The sequence below is a fragment of the Saccopteryx leptura genome, chromosome 2 (genome assembly GCF_036850995.1).
Source record: "Saccopteryx leptura isolate mSacLep1 chromosome 2, mSacLep1_pri_phased_curated, whole genome shotgun sequence".
NCBI lineage: Eukaryota > Metazoa > Chordata > Mammalia > Chiroptera > Emballonuridae > Saccopteryx > Saccopteryx leptura.
The window spans coordinates 320,297,500-320,319,234 of NC_089504.1; the positions used below are offsets into that span (position 1 = coordinate 320,297,500).

The 21,735-nt window shown below is 43.5% G+C and overlaps 1 protein-coding gene across 11 annotated transcripts in view; it reads left to right on the forward strand.

Moving 5' to 3' along the window:
• Positions 1 to 4,569: 4,569 nt before the first annotated feature.
• Positions 4,570 to 21,735, forward strand: part of STRADA (STE20 related adaptor alpha) — a 424,012-nt gene continuing 406,846 nt past the window's right edge. For 2 of the 11 annotated variants that reach the window (XM_066363085.1, XM_066363074.1), the window contains exons 1-4: positions 4,570 to 4,676; positions 15,327 to 15,406; positions 18,826 to 18,883; positions 21,460 to 21,488. In XM_066363085.1, the coding sequence (XP_066219182.1) occupies positions 15,371 to 15,406; positions 18,826 to 18,883; positions 21,460 to 21,488 (123 nt within the window). In that variant the 5' untranslated portion in view covers positions 4,570 to 4,676; positions 15,327 to 15,370. Of the gene's footprint in view, positions 4,701 to 15,326; positions 15,407 to 18,825; positions 18,884 to 21,459; positions 21,489 to 21,735 lie in introns of all 11 variants that reach the window. The other 9 variants (XM_066363079.1, XM_066363084.1, XM_066363076.1 and 6 more) reach the window with 8 other exon arrangements.

Sequence of the window (21,735 nt, forward strand, 5' to 3'; positions counted from 1 at the left end):
TGACTTTATCAACCCAGATTCTCTTTCCTTACTGTTCCTTTCTCCACTCATTTTGAATGATTTGAAAGGATATGAAGGGGGGAGAGAGTTATAGGAGTGGCTTTTGTTACAGACTGTTAAAGCAATAACAAAATATATTACTTCTTTTGAGTTTCTGTGTCTTGGTGGTCAATGAAATTTTTATTTGCATTTGGAAGAAAGTGTAATGTTTTTATCTGCACAAGTTGAATGGCATTTTAAAAATTATTTTTATTCATTTTAGAGAAGAGAGAGAATGGGGGGAGGAGCAGGAAGCATCAACTCCCATATGTGTCTTGACCGGGCAAGCCCAGCGTTTTGAACCAGCAACCTCAGCATTCCAGGTCAACATTTGATCCACTGCGCCACCACAGGTTGAATGCCATTTAGCTCCATGAATTGGGAAGTAATACCATTTTTAGAAGAAAACTAATTTTTGTTCCTGAAAGGGAGAGACTTGTATTTATACTGTATCACTTTTTAAATTTTTTATTTTAATTTATTGTGTTTACATGGATTCAAGTGTCCCACTGAATCTAATTCCCTCGCCCCTACCCCTCTGTCCCTTTTTATACCTCCTTTGCTACACTGTACCACTTTTAATGGATATTAGTTTCTATTTTCATCTTTTAAAATAAACTGACCTCTTTAATTTCCCCTATTCAGTTTTATCCAAATAGAGTAACTTTTATTTATTTATTTATATTATTATTTTTTTGTATTTTTCTGAAGCTGGAAACGGGGAGAGACAGTCAGACTCCCGCATGCGCCCGACCGGGATCCACCCGGCACGCCCACCAGGGGTGACGCTCTGCCCACCAGGGGGCGATGTTCTGCCCCTCCGGGGGGGGGGGGGGATCGCTCTGCCACCACCAGAGCCACTCTAGTGCCTGGGGCAGAGGCCAAGGAGCCATCCCCAGCGCCCGGGCCATCTTTGCTCCAATGGAGCCTTGGCTGCGGGAGGGGAAGAGAGAGACAGAGAGGAAGGAGGAGGGGGTGGAGAAGCAAATGGGCGCTTCTCCTATGTGCCCTGTCCGGGAATCGAACCCGGGTCCCCCACACACCAGGCTGACGCTCTACCGCTGAGCCAAGCGGCCAGGGCCACTTTTATTTATTTTTAAAAAGCACCCAGGACTTTTCAAGTATTTAGTTCCATGGAAGTTATTTTGAAATCATAATGTTACATCTATCTGCGTTATTTATTGCATCAGCTATGCTTGAGGGAGAACTCTTAACTGGTTTTTTTTTGTTTTTGTTTTTGTGATAAAGACAGAGAGGGACAGATAGGGACAGACAGACAGGAAGAAAGAAGAGAAGCATTAGTTCTTCATTGCAGCACCTTAGTTGTTCATTGATTGCTTTCTCATATGTGCCTTGACTGGAGTGCGGGGGAATGCTACAGCAGAGCGAGTGACCCCTTGATCAAGCCAGCAACCTTGGGCTTCAAGCCAGTGATCTTTGGGCTCAAGTCAGTTACCATGAGGTCATGTCGATGATCCCACACTCAAACCAGCAACCCTGCGCTCAAGCTAGATGAGCCTGTGCTCAAGCCTGTGATCTCGGGGTTTTGAACCTGGGTCCTCTGCGTCCCAGTCTGATGCTCTATCCACTGTGCTACCGCCTGGTCAGGCCTGTTTTCCCATCACATTTTCAACTTGAATGCTTAAATAGCTTTCTTCTGCACTATTTTCTTGCATGTAACTGTATCACTTAGCAAGATTGTAGCAAAGCTAGAATGAAGCCAGTTTTCTGCTTCAGGAAAGAGCCCTGGATTTGTGGGCAGGCATCTGGGTGCTGTCTTAGTGCTTTAGCAAGTCTCTTTTCTCATCTATAAGTGGGCATTATCTACCCCCCCCTTTCTAAAATGGCTATACAGAGGATCATTATTAGATAATATGTATAAAGTAATTTGACATATAAAATGCTTTGCAAATTAAATAATCCTGCTCAATTTGTTAAACTACACATCATAAGCATTTCATGTGAGTATTCTAGGCTATTACTAGTTTTACCTTTCTCACATTTTATGTAGTGGCACAGTGGACAGAGCGTCGGACTGGGTCACAGAGGACCCAGGTTCAAAACCCCGAGGTTCCCGGCTTGAGCACAGGCTTGCTGGTTTGAGCTTGGGATCATAGACATGACCCCATGGTCACTGGCTTGAGCCCAAAGGTTGCTGGCATGAAGCCCAGGGTCGCTGGCTTGAGCCCAAGTTTGCTGGCTTGAGCAAGAGTTCACTCGCTCTGCTAGAGCTCCCCCCCACCCTGGGTCAAGGCACATGTGAGAAAGTAACCAATGAACAACTAGGGAGCCACAATGAAGAACTGATGCTTCTCATCTCTCTCCCTTCCTGTGTCTGTCTCTATCTATCCCCCCCCCCCGCCTCTCTCTCTCTCTGTCCAAAAAAAAAAAAAAAAAAAAAAAAAAAATTACATAGTATCTTGAAGAGGGCTGTGCACTTAAACTGGATGCTCAGAGTTAAAAACAAAACAGGATCTTCAGTCCACCTCCATTCCTCTAGGCTTCAAGCCAGTTTCAGAAAGCTCCAGGAATCTTGGAGAGTCCCATTCCACACTATAAACAAGCAAAAAGCATTAAAGAGATTAGAAAGCTTGTGCATCCCAGGGCTCACAATAAGTAAAAAGCAAAACAGGAAAAGATTGACTTTATAAACTGAAAGCTGGCCTTTCATTACACTGGTTTTCTAAATTATCTGGATTTAGGCTGCCCTTTTGCAAGGAAAACTAAAGCTGGATAGAAAATTACTCCTGCTCTGGCTGGATAGCTCAGTTGGTTAAAGCATTGTCCTAAAGCTCTGCCGTTGCCAGTTTTATCCCGTTAGGGCACACAGAGGAACAGATTGATGTTCCTGTATTTTCCTCTCTCTGAAATCAATAAAATAAACATTAAAAAAAAACCAAAACAAACATTTTCTCCTTGAAACTGAAGTGTAGAAAATAAAGACTCTTAACATGAATAATTTTTGGCAAAATTTACTTTCTCTAAAACAAAGAGACTTTTAGCAGAACGTACTTTTTCTGAAAAGACTCCCTATTCCTGGCCTTGAGGATGATTTCCCAGACTGTGTGGCCTTGTGCTAGCTTTGCAAAGTTGCAGGTGTTCTCGGAATGTTTCTCCCTGAATTAACCCTATAGATAAAACATTTTAAGAAAGCTGTGTCACTGCTTTTACTGCTATGCTTCCTCCCCTCCCCATTCCTCAGTCAGTATGTAATTTTCCCATTAAAAGCTAGCCCCAAATTGTGTTCCCCACCACATTGATTTGAAAGACTTTGGCATCCATGTGGTCCACGCGCTGGCATTAAAGACTCTTTAATTTCTTAATTTGGCTAATTGATTGTGTGTGTGGCAAGATGTTTGTTTCTCGCTGTTCTGATACAACAAAACAACAGTGTGGGAAAAACGTTTCTCTAACTTTTGTGGACAATCAGGAGGATGGTGAAATCTTTTAGCCACCTTTGTAGATGGAATCCAGATAGAAAATGACAGTTATTGGGCTAGATGAGAAATGATGAATTGAGTGTTCATTACTTGATGGTATGCGTTTAACCAATTTTGGAAACCCCCTCCTGCATGGGTGGAGTGTCACTGAAAAAAACAAAAAACAAAATCCAAAACACAGTCTCACAGAAGGGAACTTACTCCATCACTTGAAATTGCTTCATTTCTCAAGTCCTGCTTGCCTTGGTTTAGGCCAACTTCCCCATCTAGGCAAACATTACAGGTTTCTGCAAATACAGCATGTCTCTCAGAGTTGTGGATGAGGAAGGAGGGGTAAAAATGATCCAGAAGGATAGAAGTGATAGTTCCCATTAGTTAAGCTGTTTTCCTCCTTTTACAGATAAGTTACCTGAAGCACAGAGAAAAAGGATGGGTTTTCCCCTTTGCAGCTTGTCAGCTTGTCGCCCAGGAAGCCAAAATAAGGGGCATTTGAGATGTCTTTTTAAAAACGTGTAGGACAGGTTTTTCCAGTGAAGTCTTACTACAGGAAAAGAAAATTCTCAAAGTAGCCGCCTGATCAGGTGGTGGCGTAGTAGGTAGAGCGTAGGACCAGGTGCCCAAGGACCCAGGTTCGAAACCGAGGTTGCAGGCTCATCACTTTCGCTGAAGGGGGGGGGGGGCGGGGGGCAGGGGGCGGACGGTCTCTGGCTTGAGCGTGGGATCATAGACATGGCCCCATCGTGGCTGGCTTGAGTCAAGGTCAAGCAAAGGGTCACTTTACTTTGGGGTTGAGGGTCTGGGGAGACCTATTCAGACCCTGCAGCCCTCAACGACAAGCTAGGTCTTCGGCTTTCACCCTGTTGGTGAAACTGGCCCCTGCTGTTAGAGACAGAATGCCCTCAGGTACGCGCTGTGAGGAATGAGATAACTTGCACCCAAGAAACGGCGGGGGAGACCGGAGAACGGCACAAAACAGACCTTCCGAATCCGCGTGGATCTGGCGGGGGAGGGCGAGGCTCCACCACCACGGGGGCGGAGGCGGGGGCGAGCTCGCTCGCTCGCTTTCCTGGGGACCCTCTACTGCGCATGGCACGTTGCGTACCTCCCTCCCAGCAACCGGCTTGGCGGCGGCGAGGCCATAAAGTGAGGAGGCGGAGCTGAGACGCTGTCGGGACTACTTGCTGACTCCAGGATCAGGTACCTGACTGGCGGGGCCGCCTGGTGCGTTCCAGGGATCATCAGTTCATCCTCTCTGTCTCTGATTCCATCTTCGCGGGGTGGGCCTGCGTCAGACCAGTCATCCGGGCCCCCGCCTCGCCCTCCACGGCCCCCTTTCACCCGAGTCCTCCTCGATTCCCTCCGTGAGGGGCTGCAGCTCGAGAGCAGAATAGGCTTGGGCCTGGCAGGGGCACATCGGAGCAGAGTTGCTGGGCGGGACAGGCGAGCTCCTGTTTACCCGTTCGTTCTTCCCCTCAGACTTCCAGGAGGTGAACCTGGGGCCCAGATTCAATTTGTCCTCAAGCAAAGAGGCGGCTGCTCCTCCTGCCTCATCCCCGTCTCTTCCCAGGCTAGACAGGCAGTGGGTCGAGATCCCCAAGGACAGAGATTCAAGTAACTGCCTGAATCAGCCAAAACAAAGAGCTTCTAATTGTCTTGTTTCCCAAGTATGTTTAAGTATCCACGGTAGATATGGGGTGGAGATTGGGGTTGAGGGTAGGGAAGTGTGAGGAAAGGGGTGTGGTTAAATGAAATAGTTCAAGTTTTCAAAAGACGGGCATCTGATGTCTCTGCCCTAACATATCCTAACTTTATCCCCCCTAACATATCCTAACTTTATCCCCCCTAACATATCCTAACTTTATCCCCCAAAGAGGAAAAGCCATTCGAATTTGTCCGTTTCTTATAGAAATACTTGTTGAAGTAGAACCATATTCCAGTATATATTTGCGGCATTGGGCAGTTCTTCATTGACTGATTCATACGTTCTTGAGACACCCAAGACTGTTTCTTGTCCCTGAGAGTTGAAGAAATCGATCTTATCTAATTACCTGTCTTAGGCCAGAAGCCTTTCAGCCATTAGTTACAATGCTGAACTGGTTAACTATGTCCCCACAACCTTTAACCAGGTTTCTTTGAGATTTTGTGGCTCAAATGCAGTTTTTGTAGTTGTAACCCCAGACATGGAGAAAGTTTAGAAAACCAGGGTCAAAAATAGGAAAAAATGAAAAAAATTAAATCAAGATAAATTCTTTCTCTACCATTTGGCATATGGACAACAGCATTGTCAAATTAGGTGATGCCTTTTTAGTTATCATTATATCTTTGCACACACAGTCTTGACTGACCTCACTAGGCTTCTCTGGTTTCTAGAGCACAGGCATTGGAACAGATCTAATCAGTCCTTTACCACTTGCCTGTGTAACTTCGGGTGTTTAACCTCTCTGAGCCTATAAAACAGGAAAGATAATATTTACTGTGAGCTGATCTCTGTGAAGTATTTAGCACAGATCTTGGCACATAGAAGTTCACCAGAAATGCTTGCTGCTTTTATTATTTTCATTTATAATTTTTTAAAATTTATTGATTCTTGAGAAAGAGAGAGAGAGAGACATTGATTTGTTGCTCCACCCATCTGTGCATTCACTGGTTGACTCTTATATGTGTCCTGACTGGCAATCGAACCTGCAACCTGGTGTATTGGGATGATGCTCTAACCCCCTGGTAGGCAAACTGCGGCTTTGCGAGCCACATGCGCCTCTTTGGCTCCTTGATTGTGGCTCTCCTACAAAAGACCACGTGTGGGTGCTATCTTGATAAGGAATGTACCTACCTACATAGTTTAAAAAATTTGGCTCTCAAAAGAAATTTTGATCGTTGTACTGTTGATATTTGGCTCTGTTGACTAATGAGTTTGCCGACCACTGCTAACCAACTGAGCTACCAGGCCAGGGCTGCTTTTATTATTTTTACTATTATTAATTTAGAAGATACAGGAGTGTCCATATTATGTGTTGGGCACAGTAGCCCATGGGAATGCAGCAATGAACAAGATCATTCCCTACCCTCAAGGATTCTTTATTATAGTGGAGGAAACGTATAAATAGGCAATGAAGAGTATTGTATGTATAAGGGTTGAGTACAGAGTCCAAACACCTAACATAGGTGGGAAGTGAGTTAGGTCATCTGAGAGGTACAGGTCTAAGTTAATCAGGTTGTGGGAAGGGTGGTGGTTCTGAAGGGAAAGCAGGATCTTGAAAGTTTTTCCTTTGGGCTCTATTTACTTCCTGCCTTTCAAGTGCCACGTCCTAACTACGGACCTCTCCCAAGGCCCTTCCCAGCCTTCTGCTTTTCTCTCGCCATTTTCTTCTTTAGTGAATTTCTGTCACTTGTATAGCTTTAGCTCCAAACTGAACTCTACATTAGCCATCTCTGAACTCTCTGTTGATCATCAGTCTTAACTTTTTGTTTTCTTTTGTGATAGAGACAGAGAGAGGGACAGAGAGAGGGACAGATAGGGTCAGACAGTCAGGAAGGAGAGAGATAAGAAGCATCAATTCTTCATTGCGGCTCCTTAGTCTCCTTAGTTGTTTATTGATTACTTTCTCATATGTGCCTTGATCCTGGGGTGGGGTGGGGTGGGCAGCTACAGCAGAGTGAGTGACCCCTTGCTCAAGCCAGCAACCTTGGGCTCAAGCCACTGATCTTGGGTTTCAATCCAGTGATCTTTGGGCTCAAGCCAGCGACCATGAGGTCATGTTTATGATCCCACACTCAAGCTGGTGAGCCTGCGCTCAAGCCATTGACCTCGGGATTTTTTTTAAAGACTTTATTTATTAATTTTAGAGAGGAGAGAAGGAGGAGAGATAGAGAGAGAGAGAGAGAAGAGGGGAGAAACAGGAAGCATCAATTCCCATATGTGCCTTGACCAGGTAATCCCAGGGTTTTGAACTGGCGACCTCAGCATTCCAGGTCGATGCTTTATCCACTGCGCCACCACAGGTCTGGCGACCTCGGGATTTTGAACCTGGGTTCTCTGCTTCCTGGTCCGACACTCTATCCATTGGGCCTCTGCCTGGTCAGGCCAGTCTTAACTTTTCTAACTGAATGCTCTATATTTTCACTTGGATATATAACTGTTTTCTCAACTTCAGTATGATTTAAATCTTAGACTCATCTTTCCACTGAAACTACTTCCCACTTCCACTTCTGAGCTTTCTTGTTTTGTTGTTGTTCCCAGTTACTTGAGCACAAAATAAATCAGTCATCAGAGTTGTCCACAGGTAGAATAGGCTCCCTGATATGGTAGTGAGTCTCTCTGACGTGGGACATTTTCAAGAGATTAGATAACCTTATATCCAGGAATTTGTAAAAGCTATTTCTTGAAAGGGTGGAGGATGGGCTAGAATAGATGACTTATGGTGGTCTTTACTAACTAAATATAATTTCTTTAATTTTTCTTCTCCTCTACCCATCTATTTCTTTTTTTTTGTTAAAGACTTTTTATTTATTTATTATAGAGAGGGGAGTGAGAGTGAGAGAGAGAGAGAGAGAAGGGAGGAGAAGCAGGAAGCATCAACTCCCATATGTGCCTTGACCAGGCAAGCCCAGGGTTTTGAACCGGCAACCTCAGCGTTTCCAGGTTGACGCTTTATCCACTGCGCCACCACAGGTCAGGCTATTTCTTTTTTTAATATTTATTTTATTTATTGATCTTAGAGAGAGAAACATTGATTTGTTGTTCCACTTATTTATGCATTCATTAGTTGATTCTTTTAAATTTTCTAATTTATTGATTGAGATAATAGAGAGGAAGGGAGGGAGAGAGAGAGAAAGAGAGAAGCATTCATTTGTTGTTCTTCATAGTTGTGTATTCATTGGCCGCTCCCCATTTGTGCCCTGACCAGGGATCAAACCTGCAACCTTGGCATATCAGGATGAGGCTCTACCAACTGAGCTAACTGGCCAGGGCCTGTTTCTTTCTTTTGTTTTTTTTTTGTTTGTTTTTTTTTTGGTTTTTTTTTTACAGAGACAGAGGGAGAGTCAGAGAGAGAGATAGACAGGGACAGACAGACAGGAACGGAGAGATGAGAAACATCAATCATTAGTTTTTTATTGCGCATTGCGACATCTTAGTTGTTCATTGATTGCTTTCTCATATGTGCCTTGACCGTGGGCCTTCAGCAGACCGAGTAACCCCTTGCTCCAGCCAGAGACCTTGGGTCCAAGCTGGTGAGCTTTTGCTCAAACCAGATGAACCCGTGCTCAAGTTGGCAACCTCAGGGTCTCGAACCTGGGTCCTCAGCATCCCAGTCCGATGCTGTATCCACTGTGCCACCGCCTGGCCAGGCTTCTTTCTTTTTTTTTTTTTTTTTTTTTTTTTTTGTATTTTTCTGAAGTTGGAAACGGGGAGGCAGTCAGACAGACTCCCGCATGTGCCCGCCCGGGATCCACCCAGCATGCCCACCAGGTGGCGATGCTCTGCTCATCCGGGGCGTCGCTCTGCGGCAACCAGAGCCATTCTAGCGCCTGAGGCAGAGGCCATAGAGCCATCCTCAGCGCCCGGGCCAACTTTTGCTCTAATGGAGCCTTGGCTGCAGGAGGGGAAGAGAGAGACAGAGAGGAAGGAGGGGGGGGTGGAGAAGCAAATGGGCACTTCTCCTATGTGCCCTGGCCGGGAATCGAACCCGGGTCCCCCGCACGCCAGGCCGACGCTCTACCGCTGAGCCAACCGGCCAGGGCCCTTCTTGCGTTTTTGTATTAGGCAAGACCACTAGTATAATGATGAATAGAAGTGATGAAAGCAGACATTTATGCTTTGCTTCTGTTCTTGAAGGAAAGTCATTCATTCCTTTTACCATTCAGTATGATAGAAGCTGTAAAATTTTCTTATGTGTCTTTTACCAAGTCGACTTGGTAAAATTCTGTTTCTATTCTATTTCTATTTGACAATTCCTGGTTGATTTGAGCGTTTCTTGAAAATCATGAGTAGGCCTGACCAGGTGGTGGTGCAGTGGCTAGAGTGTCAGACTGTGATGTGGGGGACCCAGGTTCAAAACCACGAGGTCATTGACTTGAGCACAGGCTCATCTGTCTTGAGTGCAGGCTCACCAGCTTGAGCTCAGGGTTGCTGGCTTGAGCAAGGGGTCACTTGCTCTGTTGTAGCCCCACCCATACCCCATCAAGGCACATATGAGAAAGTAATCAATGAACAACTAAGGTGTCACAATGAAGAATTGATGCTTCTCATCTCTTTCCCTTCCTGACTGTCTGTCCCTATCTGTCCCTCTCTCTGACTCTCTCTCTCTGTCTCTCTCACAAATAAATAAATAAATAAATAAATAAATAAAATCATGAGTAGATATTGAATTTTGAGAGATTCTTTTCTTCCATCTGTTGAGATAGATGATTGTATACATTTTTTCTTGTTTACTCAGTTACCTTGATTCATTTTTTTAAAATTTGTTAAAATTGGTTATTATTTTTTTTATTTTTAGATTTTATTTATTCATTTTAGAGAGAGGAGACAGAGAGAGAAGGGAGGGAGGAGCAGAAAGCATCAACTCCCATATGTGCCTTGACCAGGGAAGCCCAGGGTTTCGAACTGGCGACCTCAGTGTTCCAGGTCGATGCTTTTACCCACTGCGCCACCGCAGGTCAGGCCTAAAATTGGTTATTATTTATTTGCAAACAACTTCAAAGACAGTGTTGCATACAATAATTCAGTTATTAAATGGATGTAGAGGAAGAATACTTGGTCATCTTTACCAATATGCCTCAGCTATGAGCCATGCTTGCATAGTCAAAGTAATGTAAATGTAGATTACTGATTTAACCAAAAATTATGCCAGAACTACTTTGGAAGAACAAAGGCAGGAAATTAGAATGTAGGGAGGTGACACAGGAGAGTTTAGTCTTCATCTACTGTGGTACAAAGTTAGTAGACAAATGTCTAAAATTGATAAATCATGGCCATATAAACACTATTTAAGAATGATGATGATGGCCCTGGCTGGTTGGCTCAGTGGTAGAGCGTTGGCCTGGCATGCAGGAGTCCCGGGTTTGATTCCCGGCCAGGGCACACAGGAGAAGCGCCCATCTGCTTCTCCACCCCTCCCCCTCTCCTTCTTCTCTGTTTCTCTCTTCCCCTCCTGCAGCCAAGGCTCCATTGGAGTAAAGTTGGCCAGGGCGCTGAGGATGGCTCCATGACCTCCACCTCAGGCACTAGAATGGCTCTGGTTGCAATGGAGCACCACCCCAGATGGGCAGAGCATCGACCCCTAGTGGGCTTGCTGGGTGGTTCCTGGTCGAGCTCATGCAGGAGTCTGCCTCTCTGCCTCCCCACTTATTACTTCAAAAAAAAAAAAAAAAGGCCTGACCAGGCGGTGGCGCAGTGGATAGAGCGTCGGACTGGATGCAGAGGACCCAGGTTTGAGACCCGAAGGTCTCCACCTTGAGCGCAGGCTCATCTGGTTTGAGCAAAAAGCCCACCTACTTGAACCCAAGGTTGCTGGCTCCAGCAAGGGGTTACTTGGTCTGCTGAAAGCCCGCGGTCAAGGCACATATGGAAAAGCAATCAATGAACAACTAAGGTGTTGCAACGCGCAATGAAAAACTAATGATTGATGCTTCTCATCTCTCTCCATTCCTGTCTCTCTGTCCCTGTCTATCCCTCTCTCTGACTCACTCTCTGTCTCTGTAAAAAACAAAAACAAAAACAAAAAAACTAAAATAAAAAAAAGATGATGAAAAGCAGGTTAAACAGGCCTGACCAGTCAGTGGTGCAGTGGATAGAGCATTGGATTGGGACACAGAGGACTCACATTCAAAACCCTGAGGTCGCTGGCTTGAGCACACACACTCACCAGTTTGAGCAGGGGTGGCTGGCTTGAGCTTGGTATCATCGACATGACCCCATGGTCACTGGCTTGAGCTCAAAGATAGCTGGCTTGAAGCCCAAGGTTGCTGGCTTGAGCCTAAGTCACTGGCTTGAGCAAAGGGTCACTCGTTCTGCTGGAGCCCCCCACCCTCGGGTCAAGGCACATATGAAAAAGCAGTCAATGAACAATTAAAGTGCTGCAATGAAGAATTGATGCACCTCATCTCTCTCCTTCTTGTCTGTCTGTCCCTATCTATCCCTCTGTCTTTCTCTCTGTCTCTGTCACACACATACACACACACACACACTCACAAGTAATTGCTAATTGTTTCTGGGAAGAGGTCAGTGGGGACTTACTCGAGAGAAATTTAAATATGAAAGAAGAAAACCATATTCAGGGTGTCCTCCAGTTACAACACAGTTCTGTTCTATGACAGTGACGTACCCCAAATTTTGGTGTAAGTTGAAACATACCCTAGCCTAATTCACTTACCTATCCTAACACAATTGTAAAATCATAATCTAGAACATAAAAATACAGCTAAGCCACAGAAAAAGGAAAAGAACATAAATATACTGTACTGTAGTAACAAAAAAGGACAAAAAAATGAGTGTAAAAAAATATACCTTGCCTGACCAGGCGGTGGCGCAGCGGATAGAGCGTAGGACTGGGATGCAGAAGGACCTAGGTTCAAGACCCCGAGGTTGCCAGCTTGAGCGTGGGCTCATCTGGCTTGAGCAAAAAGCTTACCAGCTTGGACCCAAGGTCGCTGGCTCGAGCAAGGGGTCACTTGGTCTGCTGAAGGCCCGCGGTCAAGGCACATATGGGAAAGCAATCAATGAACAACTAAGGTGTCGCAACGAAAAACTGATGATTGATGCTTCTCATCTCTCTGCGTTCCTGTCTGTCTGTCCTATCTATTCCTCTCTCTGACTCTTTCTCTGTCCCTGTAAACATAAACAAACAAACAAACAAATAAATAAAACTATTCTTCATTCTTTGGGTTTAAAATAATTTAAAAAATAAATAAATAAATACACACACACACACACATACACATACACACACACACCTTACCTTTATTCCAGTGATTGGCTTGCACACTGGAAGGGGCGTTCTAAGGTGGGTGAGTGTGACCTATTGAGAGGAGGAAGCTAGAGAGGCAACAGAACCTGCAGAAGGCATTGAAGATACTGGGTCAGGATTGCCTAAGGAACATGCAGGAGACGCTGGAGATGATTCTGTCTGTACTACAGATGTTTCACCTCAAGAAGCAACTGATGTAGAGGGTACAGGATCTGTTGCAGGCCTCTCTACCATCTTTTTTTTTTTATTATTTTCTTTAAAATTTTCTGAAGTAAGAAGCACGGAGGCAGAGAGACTGACTCCCATATGTGCCCAACCGGGATCCACCCGGCATGCCCACCAGGGGGCGATGCTCTGCCCCTCTGGGGTGGTGCTCTGTTGCAACTGGAGCCATTCTAACACCTGAGATGGAGGCCATAGAGCCATCCTCAGTGCCCTGGCCAACTTTGCTCCAATGGAGCCTTGGCTGCGGGAGGGGAAGAGAGAGATAGAGGGAAAGGTGGAGAAGCAGATGGACACCTCTCCTATGTGCCCTGACCGGGAATCGAACCCAGCATATCCACATGCCAGGCTGACGCTCTACCACTGAGCATACTGGCCAGGGCCCAGGCCTCTCTACCTTCTTTTTTTTTTTTTTTTAATTTTTTATTTTATTTATTCATTTTTAGAGAGGACAGAGAGAGGGAGAGAGAGGGGGGGGGAGGAGCTGGAAGCATCAACTCCCACATGTGCCTTGACCAGGCAAGCCCAGGGTTTCGAACCAGCGACCTCAGCATTTCCAGGTCGACACTTTATCCACTGCGCCACCACAGGTCAGGCTCTCTCTACCTTCTTAAAGAATTGTTTCAGGCTAGTCTGGAAAGTTGATGACTTCTCTTTCCAAAATCTGTCTACAGCATTGTAAGGCATCCATAATATTAATAGCTCTGTAGACCTTACTGAATCTGTCATTGCTTGCATCCTCACCCTGAAATTTTGCCATCCCCTCCTCTACCATAGAAAAACCTTCTGCCCTGACCAGGCGGTGGTGCAGTGGATAGAGCGTCGGACTGGGATGCAGAGGACCCAGGTTCGAGACCCCGAGGTTGCCAGCTTGAGTGCGGGCTCATCTGGCTTGAGCAAGAAGCTCACCAGCTTGGACCCAAGGTGGCTGGCTTGAGCAAGGGGTTACTCCGTCTGCTGAAGGCCCGCGGTCAAGGCACATATGAGAAAGCAATCAATGAACAACTAAGGTGTCGCAACGAAAAACTGATGATTGATGCTTCTCATCTTTCTTCATTCCTGTCTGTCTGTCCCTGTCTATCCCTCTCTGACTCTCTCACTGTCCCTGTAAAAAAAAAAAAAAAAAAAAAAAAAGAAGTCAGATTAATACAGTATCACTATTAATTGCCACCTCCAATAGAGGGATTATTTAGGCCTTGGCCAGTTGGCTCAGCGGTAGAGCATCGGCCTGGCGTGCAGGAGTCCCGGGTTCGATTCCCGGCCAGGGCACACAGGAGAAGCGCCCATCTGCTTCTCTACCCCTCCCCTTCTCCTTCCTCTCTGTCTCTCTTTTCCCCTCCCACAGCCAAGGCTCCATTGGAGCAAAGATGGCCCGGGCGCTGAGGATGGCTCTGTGGCCTCTGCCTCAGGTGCTAGAATGGCTCTGGGTGCAACAGAGCGATGCCCCAGAGGGGCAGAGCATCGCCCCCTGGTGGGCATGCCGGGTGGATCCCGGGCGGGCACATGCGGGAGTCTGTCTGACTGCCTCCCCATTTCCAGCTTCGGAAAAATGAAAAAAAGAAAAAAAAAAAAAAAAAAGAAAAGAAAAACCTTCTGCCAAACCCTTGGTAGTAAATTTCTTGGGTTCTGGGGTTTCTATCTCTTCCTCTTCAATCAACTGCTTCTCCAGCTGAATGAGGTCCTCAGCAGATAGCTCCTCTCCATGTGATGCCAGTAGTTCTGACTTTTGTTTAGGAGCCATGATAAGGGCCAAAAACTTGCCAAAGCAACACAAATGGGACACTTGTGCTTTTAACAGTCCAAAATGGCATAGGTAAGCATACTGGGGGCTGCCAACTCCCTCATTTATACGTCATGTTACCGCATATTTTCTGCCACATGCAACCAAACTAGTTCGCCCACGTAGTCCGTAAATATGACGCTAACAATGTAAGCCAAAACACTCATGTCTCAATTTAAGTTTTTATGGGAGTGTCGTAAACTTGAAACGTCATATGTTGAGACTGTCGTCACCTGAGACTCTCTTGTAATCAACTTCTCTTTTCTTTTTCTTTTTTTTTAATTTTTTTTTTTTTTGTATTTTTCTGAAGCTGGAAACGGGGAGAGACAGACAGACTCCCGCATGCGCCTGACCGGGATCCACCCGGCACGCCCACCAGGGGGCGATGCTCTGCCCCTCCGGGGTGTTGCTCTGTTGTTACCAGAGCCACTCTAGCGCCTGGGGCAGAGGCCAAGGAGCCATCCCCAGCGCCTGGGCCATCTTTGCTCCAATGGAGCCTCGGCTGCGGGAGGGGAAGAGAGAGACAGAGAGGAAAGAGAGGGGGAGGGGTAGAGAAGCAGATGGGTGCCTCTCCTGTGTGCCCTGGCCGGGAATCGAACCCGGGACTTCTACACGCCAGGCTGACGCTCTACCACTGAGCCAACCGGCTAGGGCCAACTTCTCTTTTCTTTTAAAGACTGCAGTATTTCAGGATGTACTTGGCCAAAAGTGCATCCAGATCTATTGTCACTGAGTTTCCTTAAACAAATCTTTGGAACTTAGCAATTTATTGGTCTAGTACAGTGCTTTGAATGGTAGATTTGTAGTAAGTTTTTGTTAATCAAAAGGTATTTCTATAAAAGGAGATTTGACTAACTCAACCTGTTTCTATTTTCCTTTTAGGTTTAAATTTTTGAACTTGAAATAGGTCTACACCTTAGGAACTCATGTCTTTTCTTGTAAGTAAACCAGAGCGAATTAGGGTGAGTGTTTCTATTCTTCTGGCTTTACTATTTTTATTTTCAGAAAAGCAAAGTGTTTTGGCAGTATTTTAGGTGGTTTGTTATGTCGTGCTCAGAATCATACGGAAGTGAAGGATATGGCAAGTAAAGCAGGTATTGCAGCCTCTATTCCTGAGAAAAGAGTTTGCAGGCGAGCAGAATACACCCACCAGCTTGTCTGATGGAGAAGAAACAAGGTGGTTATTTTGTGAATATCAGTCATTCAACATTAAATCAGTTCAATGTGTACATATGTAACCACTAATGATCTGCCCATTTCCAGTGGGATATTTTCAGTGATTTTGTGTGTTTTAAAAATACGTATTGCTTGACCTGTGGTGGTGCAGTGGATAAAGTATTGATCTGGAATGCTGAGGTCACTGGTTCAAAACCCTGGGCTTGCCCAGTTAAGGCACATACAGGAAGCAGCTACTCTGAATTGATGCTTCCTGTTACTCTTTCCTCCCACCCCAAATCAAAAAATAAGTAAATAAAAATAAAAATCACTATCAAATTATAATCATTGGAACACTTTTTTGATAAATATAATCATGGTTTTCATTGAAAACTTGAACATGAAAAATTTTATCATGCCTGAAAACTTCACCAGCTAAAATTACCTCAAGAACACTGAATTTAGCTTCTTTATAAGTTTCCATGATTTCATAAAAGAGTATCATATTTTATTTTTTATCAACTATTTTATTTCCCAAAGCAGTAGTAATTATTTTGAAATCTTATAACAAGTATAAATGTAACAAGTATATAAGACATTATGAATATACCACATTCTTTAAATATTAAAATGACAGTTAAAATTTTTAAAAAAATTGATTTAGAGAGAGAAGAGGGAGAGAGAGAGAAACATGGATTTGTTGTTCAACTTATTTATGCATTCATTGGTTGATTCTTGTATGTACCCCGACTAGGGATTAAACCTCGGGATGATGCTTCAACCAACTGAGCCAACTGGCCAGGGCCCAACACAATTTATTTTTATTAAATATCTTATGGTACAGTGCATGGGATTTTTTTTTTTTTTTTTTTACAGAGAGAGAATCAGACAGGGACAGACAGAAATGGAGAGATGAGAAGCATCAATCATTAGTTTTTGGTTGCGCACTGCGACACCTTAGTTGTTCATTGACTGTTCTCTCATATGTGCCTTGACCACGGGCCTTCAGCAGACTGAGTAACCCCTTGCTCGAGCCAGCAACCTTGGGTCCAAGCTGGTGAGCTTTTTGCTCAAACCAGATGAGCCCACTCTCAAGCTGGCGACCTCGGGGTCCCGAACCTGGGTCCTCTGCATCCCAGTCTGACTCACTATCCACTGCGCCACCTGCCTGGTCAGGCAGCATGTGATTTTTTTTTTTTTTTTTTTTTTTTGCATTTTTCTGAAGCTGGAAACAGGGAGAGACAGTCAGACAGACTCCCGCATGCGCCCGACCGGGATCCACCCGGCACGCCCACCATGGGGCGATGCTCTGCCCACCAGGGGGCGATGCTCTGCCCACCAGGGGGCGATGCTCTGCCCATCCTGGGCGTCGCCATGTCAGCATGTGATTTTTTATATCAAATTTTTGTTTGTTTTTTAGCAAAGAAGAGGGAGGGACAAACAGACAGGAAGGTAGAGAGATGAGAAGTATTAACTCATAGTTGCAGCACCTTAGTTGTTCATTGATTGCTTCTCATACATGCCTTGACTGGGGGGCTTCAGCTGAGCCAGTGACCTAGGTTCAAGCCAGGGACCTAGGGCTTCAAGATAGCAACCATGGGTCATGTCCATGATCCTACACTCAAGCCAGTGACCTCAGGGTTTCGAACCTGAGTCCTGAGCATCCCAGGTTGACACTCTATCCACTGTGCCACTGCTTGGTCAGGCTATAACAAAGTTTTTTAAATCTAACAGTGGTTTTTCTTTTTTTAATTTGGAAAATATTGATGTAGAGAAGGAGAGAGAATGTCATAGTTTAAATTCATTATTCATATTATGCAACTTATTTCTGAATGTTACTTAATCTTTTTTCTTATGTTTATACATATAAAGACAATTTATATTGTAAAGAGTAAACTTCACTGTCAATTAAGAGGAAAAATAGATTCTTTACTTAACCTGAATTCTGCCCAGTGGAAAGAATGCTCCCAAGCCAAACTCTAACACCAGTCCTTAAGTGAAATATAATCTTCATTCCATTGCTTTTAAATATGAGCTTCTTTTCTTTTTCAACGTAGTCGGATTCAGGTGAAACCAGAGCACTGATCGGTATGATGGAAATCCAATACTCGTTTGAAATAGGCCAGTAAAGTAAACCAAAATTGGTCATGCTAGTTTGGTCCTTGTAAAGGTAGCATTTGGTAGCAAATGTAAGCAGAGATGTCTTTAGAAATCCTAGTGGATGGAAGAATGTGCAGTGTGCAATTTCCTGTTACAAACTAATCGAGGCTTGTGAAAAACTGTTTCATCCTATTTTCTATCTTGTGAACTCCAGTAATATTTTTGATTGGCATTTATGGTCATAAGCATCTGTAATAGGCAGCCGTGGAATGAGTAAGACAGATGCAAAAGGTTATTTTTTGTTGTTGTTTTGTATTTTTCTGAAGTTAGAAGCAGGGAGGCAGTCAGACAAACTCTGGCATGCGCCCAACCGGGATGCACCCAGCATGCCCACCAGGGGGCGATGCTCTACCCATCTGGGGCGTTGCTCTGTTTTGGCTGGAGCTATCCTAGCGCCTGAGGCCTGAGGCGAGGCCATGGAGCCATCCTCAGCCCCCAGGGCCAACTTTGCTCCCTGGAGCCTTGGTTGTGGAAGAGGAAGAGAGAGAGAGGAAGGAGAGGGGGAAGGGTGGAGAAGCAGATAGGCGCTTCTCCTGTTTGCCCTGACTGGGAATCGAACCCAGGACTTTCACATGCCCGGCTGACGCTCTACCACTGTGCCAACCGGCCAGGGCCTGTTGTTTTTTTTTAAGATTTTAATTATTGATTTTAGAATGAGGAGAGAGAGAGAAAGGGGAAAAGGGAACAGGAAGCATCAACTCTTAGTAGTTGCTTCCTGAATGTGTCTTGACTGGGCAAGCCCAGGGATTCGAACTGTCGTTTCATACATAGGAAGGAGAAAAACATTCATTCTTCATTATCAAGGCCAGTACTATGCATTTCTCATCTGTCAGATTTAAGAATTATTCATCAGATTAGGTAAAGAGGAATAGAGAAAGGAATTAATCTATTGTTTTCTGCTGATTTAAATCCAAGATTCTTTTCAAAACTTTCTCATAGGACTGTTTATCTTAAATGTACTGCATGATTCTGTTTTTGTAGTTGTGTTTTGTCTGTCTGTTGGCTGATAGCTAATTTTTTGTGGCTTGGAAGAAACACTAATTCTCTTTGGGGTTTTCCTCTTTAGCGGTGGGTCTCGGAAAAGTTCATTGTTGAGGGCTTAAGAGATTTGGAACTATTTGGAGGTAAGTACCGTATGGCATTTAGCCGTCACTTCAGGATAAATCTCACTACTATTTTGTTGACTAAATCAATACATAGAAATGAGCAATTTTAAGGGAAAGTATAAACTATAGTTGTTATATTTATTTGGCTCCTTTTGAGGCCATGGTTTCCCCAAGATTTGAGGACTAATCTGGCAGTTGTCGTTAGCCTGTCTTGATTGTTAGAAAGCCAGTATGTACTTAAAGGTACATGTATTTCTTCTAGTTATTTGTCAAGTTAAAGTATATATTCCTAAAGGCAAAACACTAAGTGTTTAAAAGTTGCTAGCCTTGAAAATTTTAAAAATAAAATGATAGTCAGAACAAATATAGCAATGATGTAGAACTGGTTTTACTGGTCAGTCTAGTTGAATCACCTTTTCATGGTAGAAATTATGAGACTTAAGAGAAATAAAGAAAAAAAATCTGTCAGGACAAAAATATTAACTTCCTATTAGGAAATCCAAATGTTGATTTTAGAAGTAGTTTAGGTTTGCAACTTGGAAATTTAATAGGTCCAGGCATTTTCCTGTGGCTATTTATTTTTTTATTGGTTGATTTTAGGAAAAAGAGAGGAAGAGAGAGAGACAGAGAGGATATGGGGAAGGAAGCATTCATCTGTTGTTCCACTTAATTGTGTGTTCATTGGTTGCTTCCCATATGGGCCCTGATCGGGGATCAAACCTGCAACCTTGGTGTTTTGGGATGATGCTCTAACTGAGCTAATCGCCCAGGGCCTCCTTTGACTGTTTTCGAATTGAACCTTTTTGAGAACTATGATCTTAATTTTCAGTAAATAAAATTCATTTCTATAAAAAATAATAGTAGCTGAGCCCCATTCTTTGTGTCCAAATACCAAGATACTCTCTTTGGTACTTGTAGCTAAAGAAACAGGTTTATCAAACTGGATGCATTGGGTGACTGATGCAGAATACCCCTTATAGGCTTAATTAATTGAAAACTCAAACTCGTTAGTTACTAGGTGATACCTATTAATTTAATTTACCTAACACCGCTCAGCAAACTTCTGGAGTAATATTATGCATGAATTTTGTCAAAGATTTGTGTTGTAGACAAATAAGAGTTTAGAAAAATAACGAGTTATTTTTTGTTTTTGTTATAAAGAATAAAAATTAGCTGTACAGCCCTGGCTGGATAGCTCGGTTGATTAGAGCACTGTCCTTATATGTAAAGGTTGCTGGTTCAGTCCCAGTCAAGGCACATACAGAAACAGGTCAATGTTTCTGTCTCTCTCTCTCTTTTCTTCTCTCTCTTAAATCGATAAATAAAAAATATTTTTAAAATTTAGCTATAAAGGAAATGCTAATGGAACAAAAATTCTACATTCTGGTCCTATTCTCAATTAAGTAAAAGTTGAAAGTGATGGAAATTGAATTGAGAATTCAATTTATAATCAGTTAGTTAAAAATATTCCAGTATATGTGAATTGAATGAATGAATTTTGGTTTCAGTGTCTTGGGTGTAGGATCTCTGGCTGTGTTTGGGCAATTCCCTAGTCTCTCATCTGAGGAGGACGAAGAGATTGTTCTGTATATTGTTTGCAGCTTGATGAAGTATATGTTACTAAGTCTTATACAACTTGGAATATGCCCTCTACTCTGGAAAATTGGGTTTGATTTCCTTTCATCTCTTCACCTGGCTCTTACCTGTGGCAGACTGTCTTAACTGCTCCTGCCATTTGTGTACCAGAAAACTGATGTCCAAGGCAAAAAAGAAAAAATTCTTTTTTGCTAAATTGAGGTGAATTGATGCTGCAGACTGTCCCCTCTAGCTCCACAGTTGGGTGCTATAATTTCTAATATAAGATATTTGGAAATGTATTCCAATACTTTACAGTTAAATTCTTGCTTTGATGATTTTTATCACTTTTACAGAATGGAGAAAATCAAATGCACAGATACAGAATTTTTTTTACTTAAGAGCAGAAAGTTGTTTTAGTTATTCTTGGCTTTATTCGTTTTCACCAAGAGTAGCAGAGGGTCCCAAAATCTTTGTTTTATTTGCATTCAGAATAGAATGTCTGACTAGAGAATCAAGTTGGGTAGAGGTCCCACATGTTGCTGTATTAAAACTTTTTTGCCTTTTTAAGACAAACAAACAAACCTGTTTGCTAGTCCCTGAACTCCCTGGGAAATAGTCAGCTATCACTATAACTTTATAATGAATTGTTTATTCACAGTATAAGACTGAAACCGGATTATAGAAAGTAACATTTGTACTGATGAAAAGTCAATATATGAGCAGAATTAGAGCAGTTGCATTATATTTAGCAAAGCCTACCCATGGAATAGCAGCTTGGCCAAGTTGTGAAGAGCTGTAGATTATTCATGCTTAAAATCCCATGTTATCTGCAGCATTTTTACTGTGTGTGTGTGTGTGTGTCATTGTTTATACATAGCACTGCAGGCACTTGTCGCTGTAATGACTCCTAGGTGATTTTCTATTAATATATGTAGTACTAAGTGTAATAATTGCTGTTCTGAATGTGGGTTTATGTTCTACTAAAAAAATGCCAACAACCCATTTCTCTACTCCAGAGCAGCCTCCGGGTGACACTCGGAGAAAAGTAAGTGACTTTTTAGACTCTAGCACTGTGGCTGTTGCATGTACATGACTTCTTGTGGAAGTTTGTGTGTTTTGTTGGCTTGTAATTTTATGTTTCTGCTTCTCTGTCACTGAGCTTTATTTGAAGTGTAATTCTTTCACTTGTGGAGATTCAGGTTTCACCCTGGAAAGATTTTGATGTGTACTTTGAAAACTGAAAAAAAAAATTTCAGGCACTTTTTGTCTCTCTTCTAGGGATTAATGTCTCC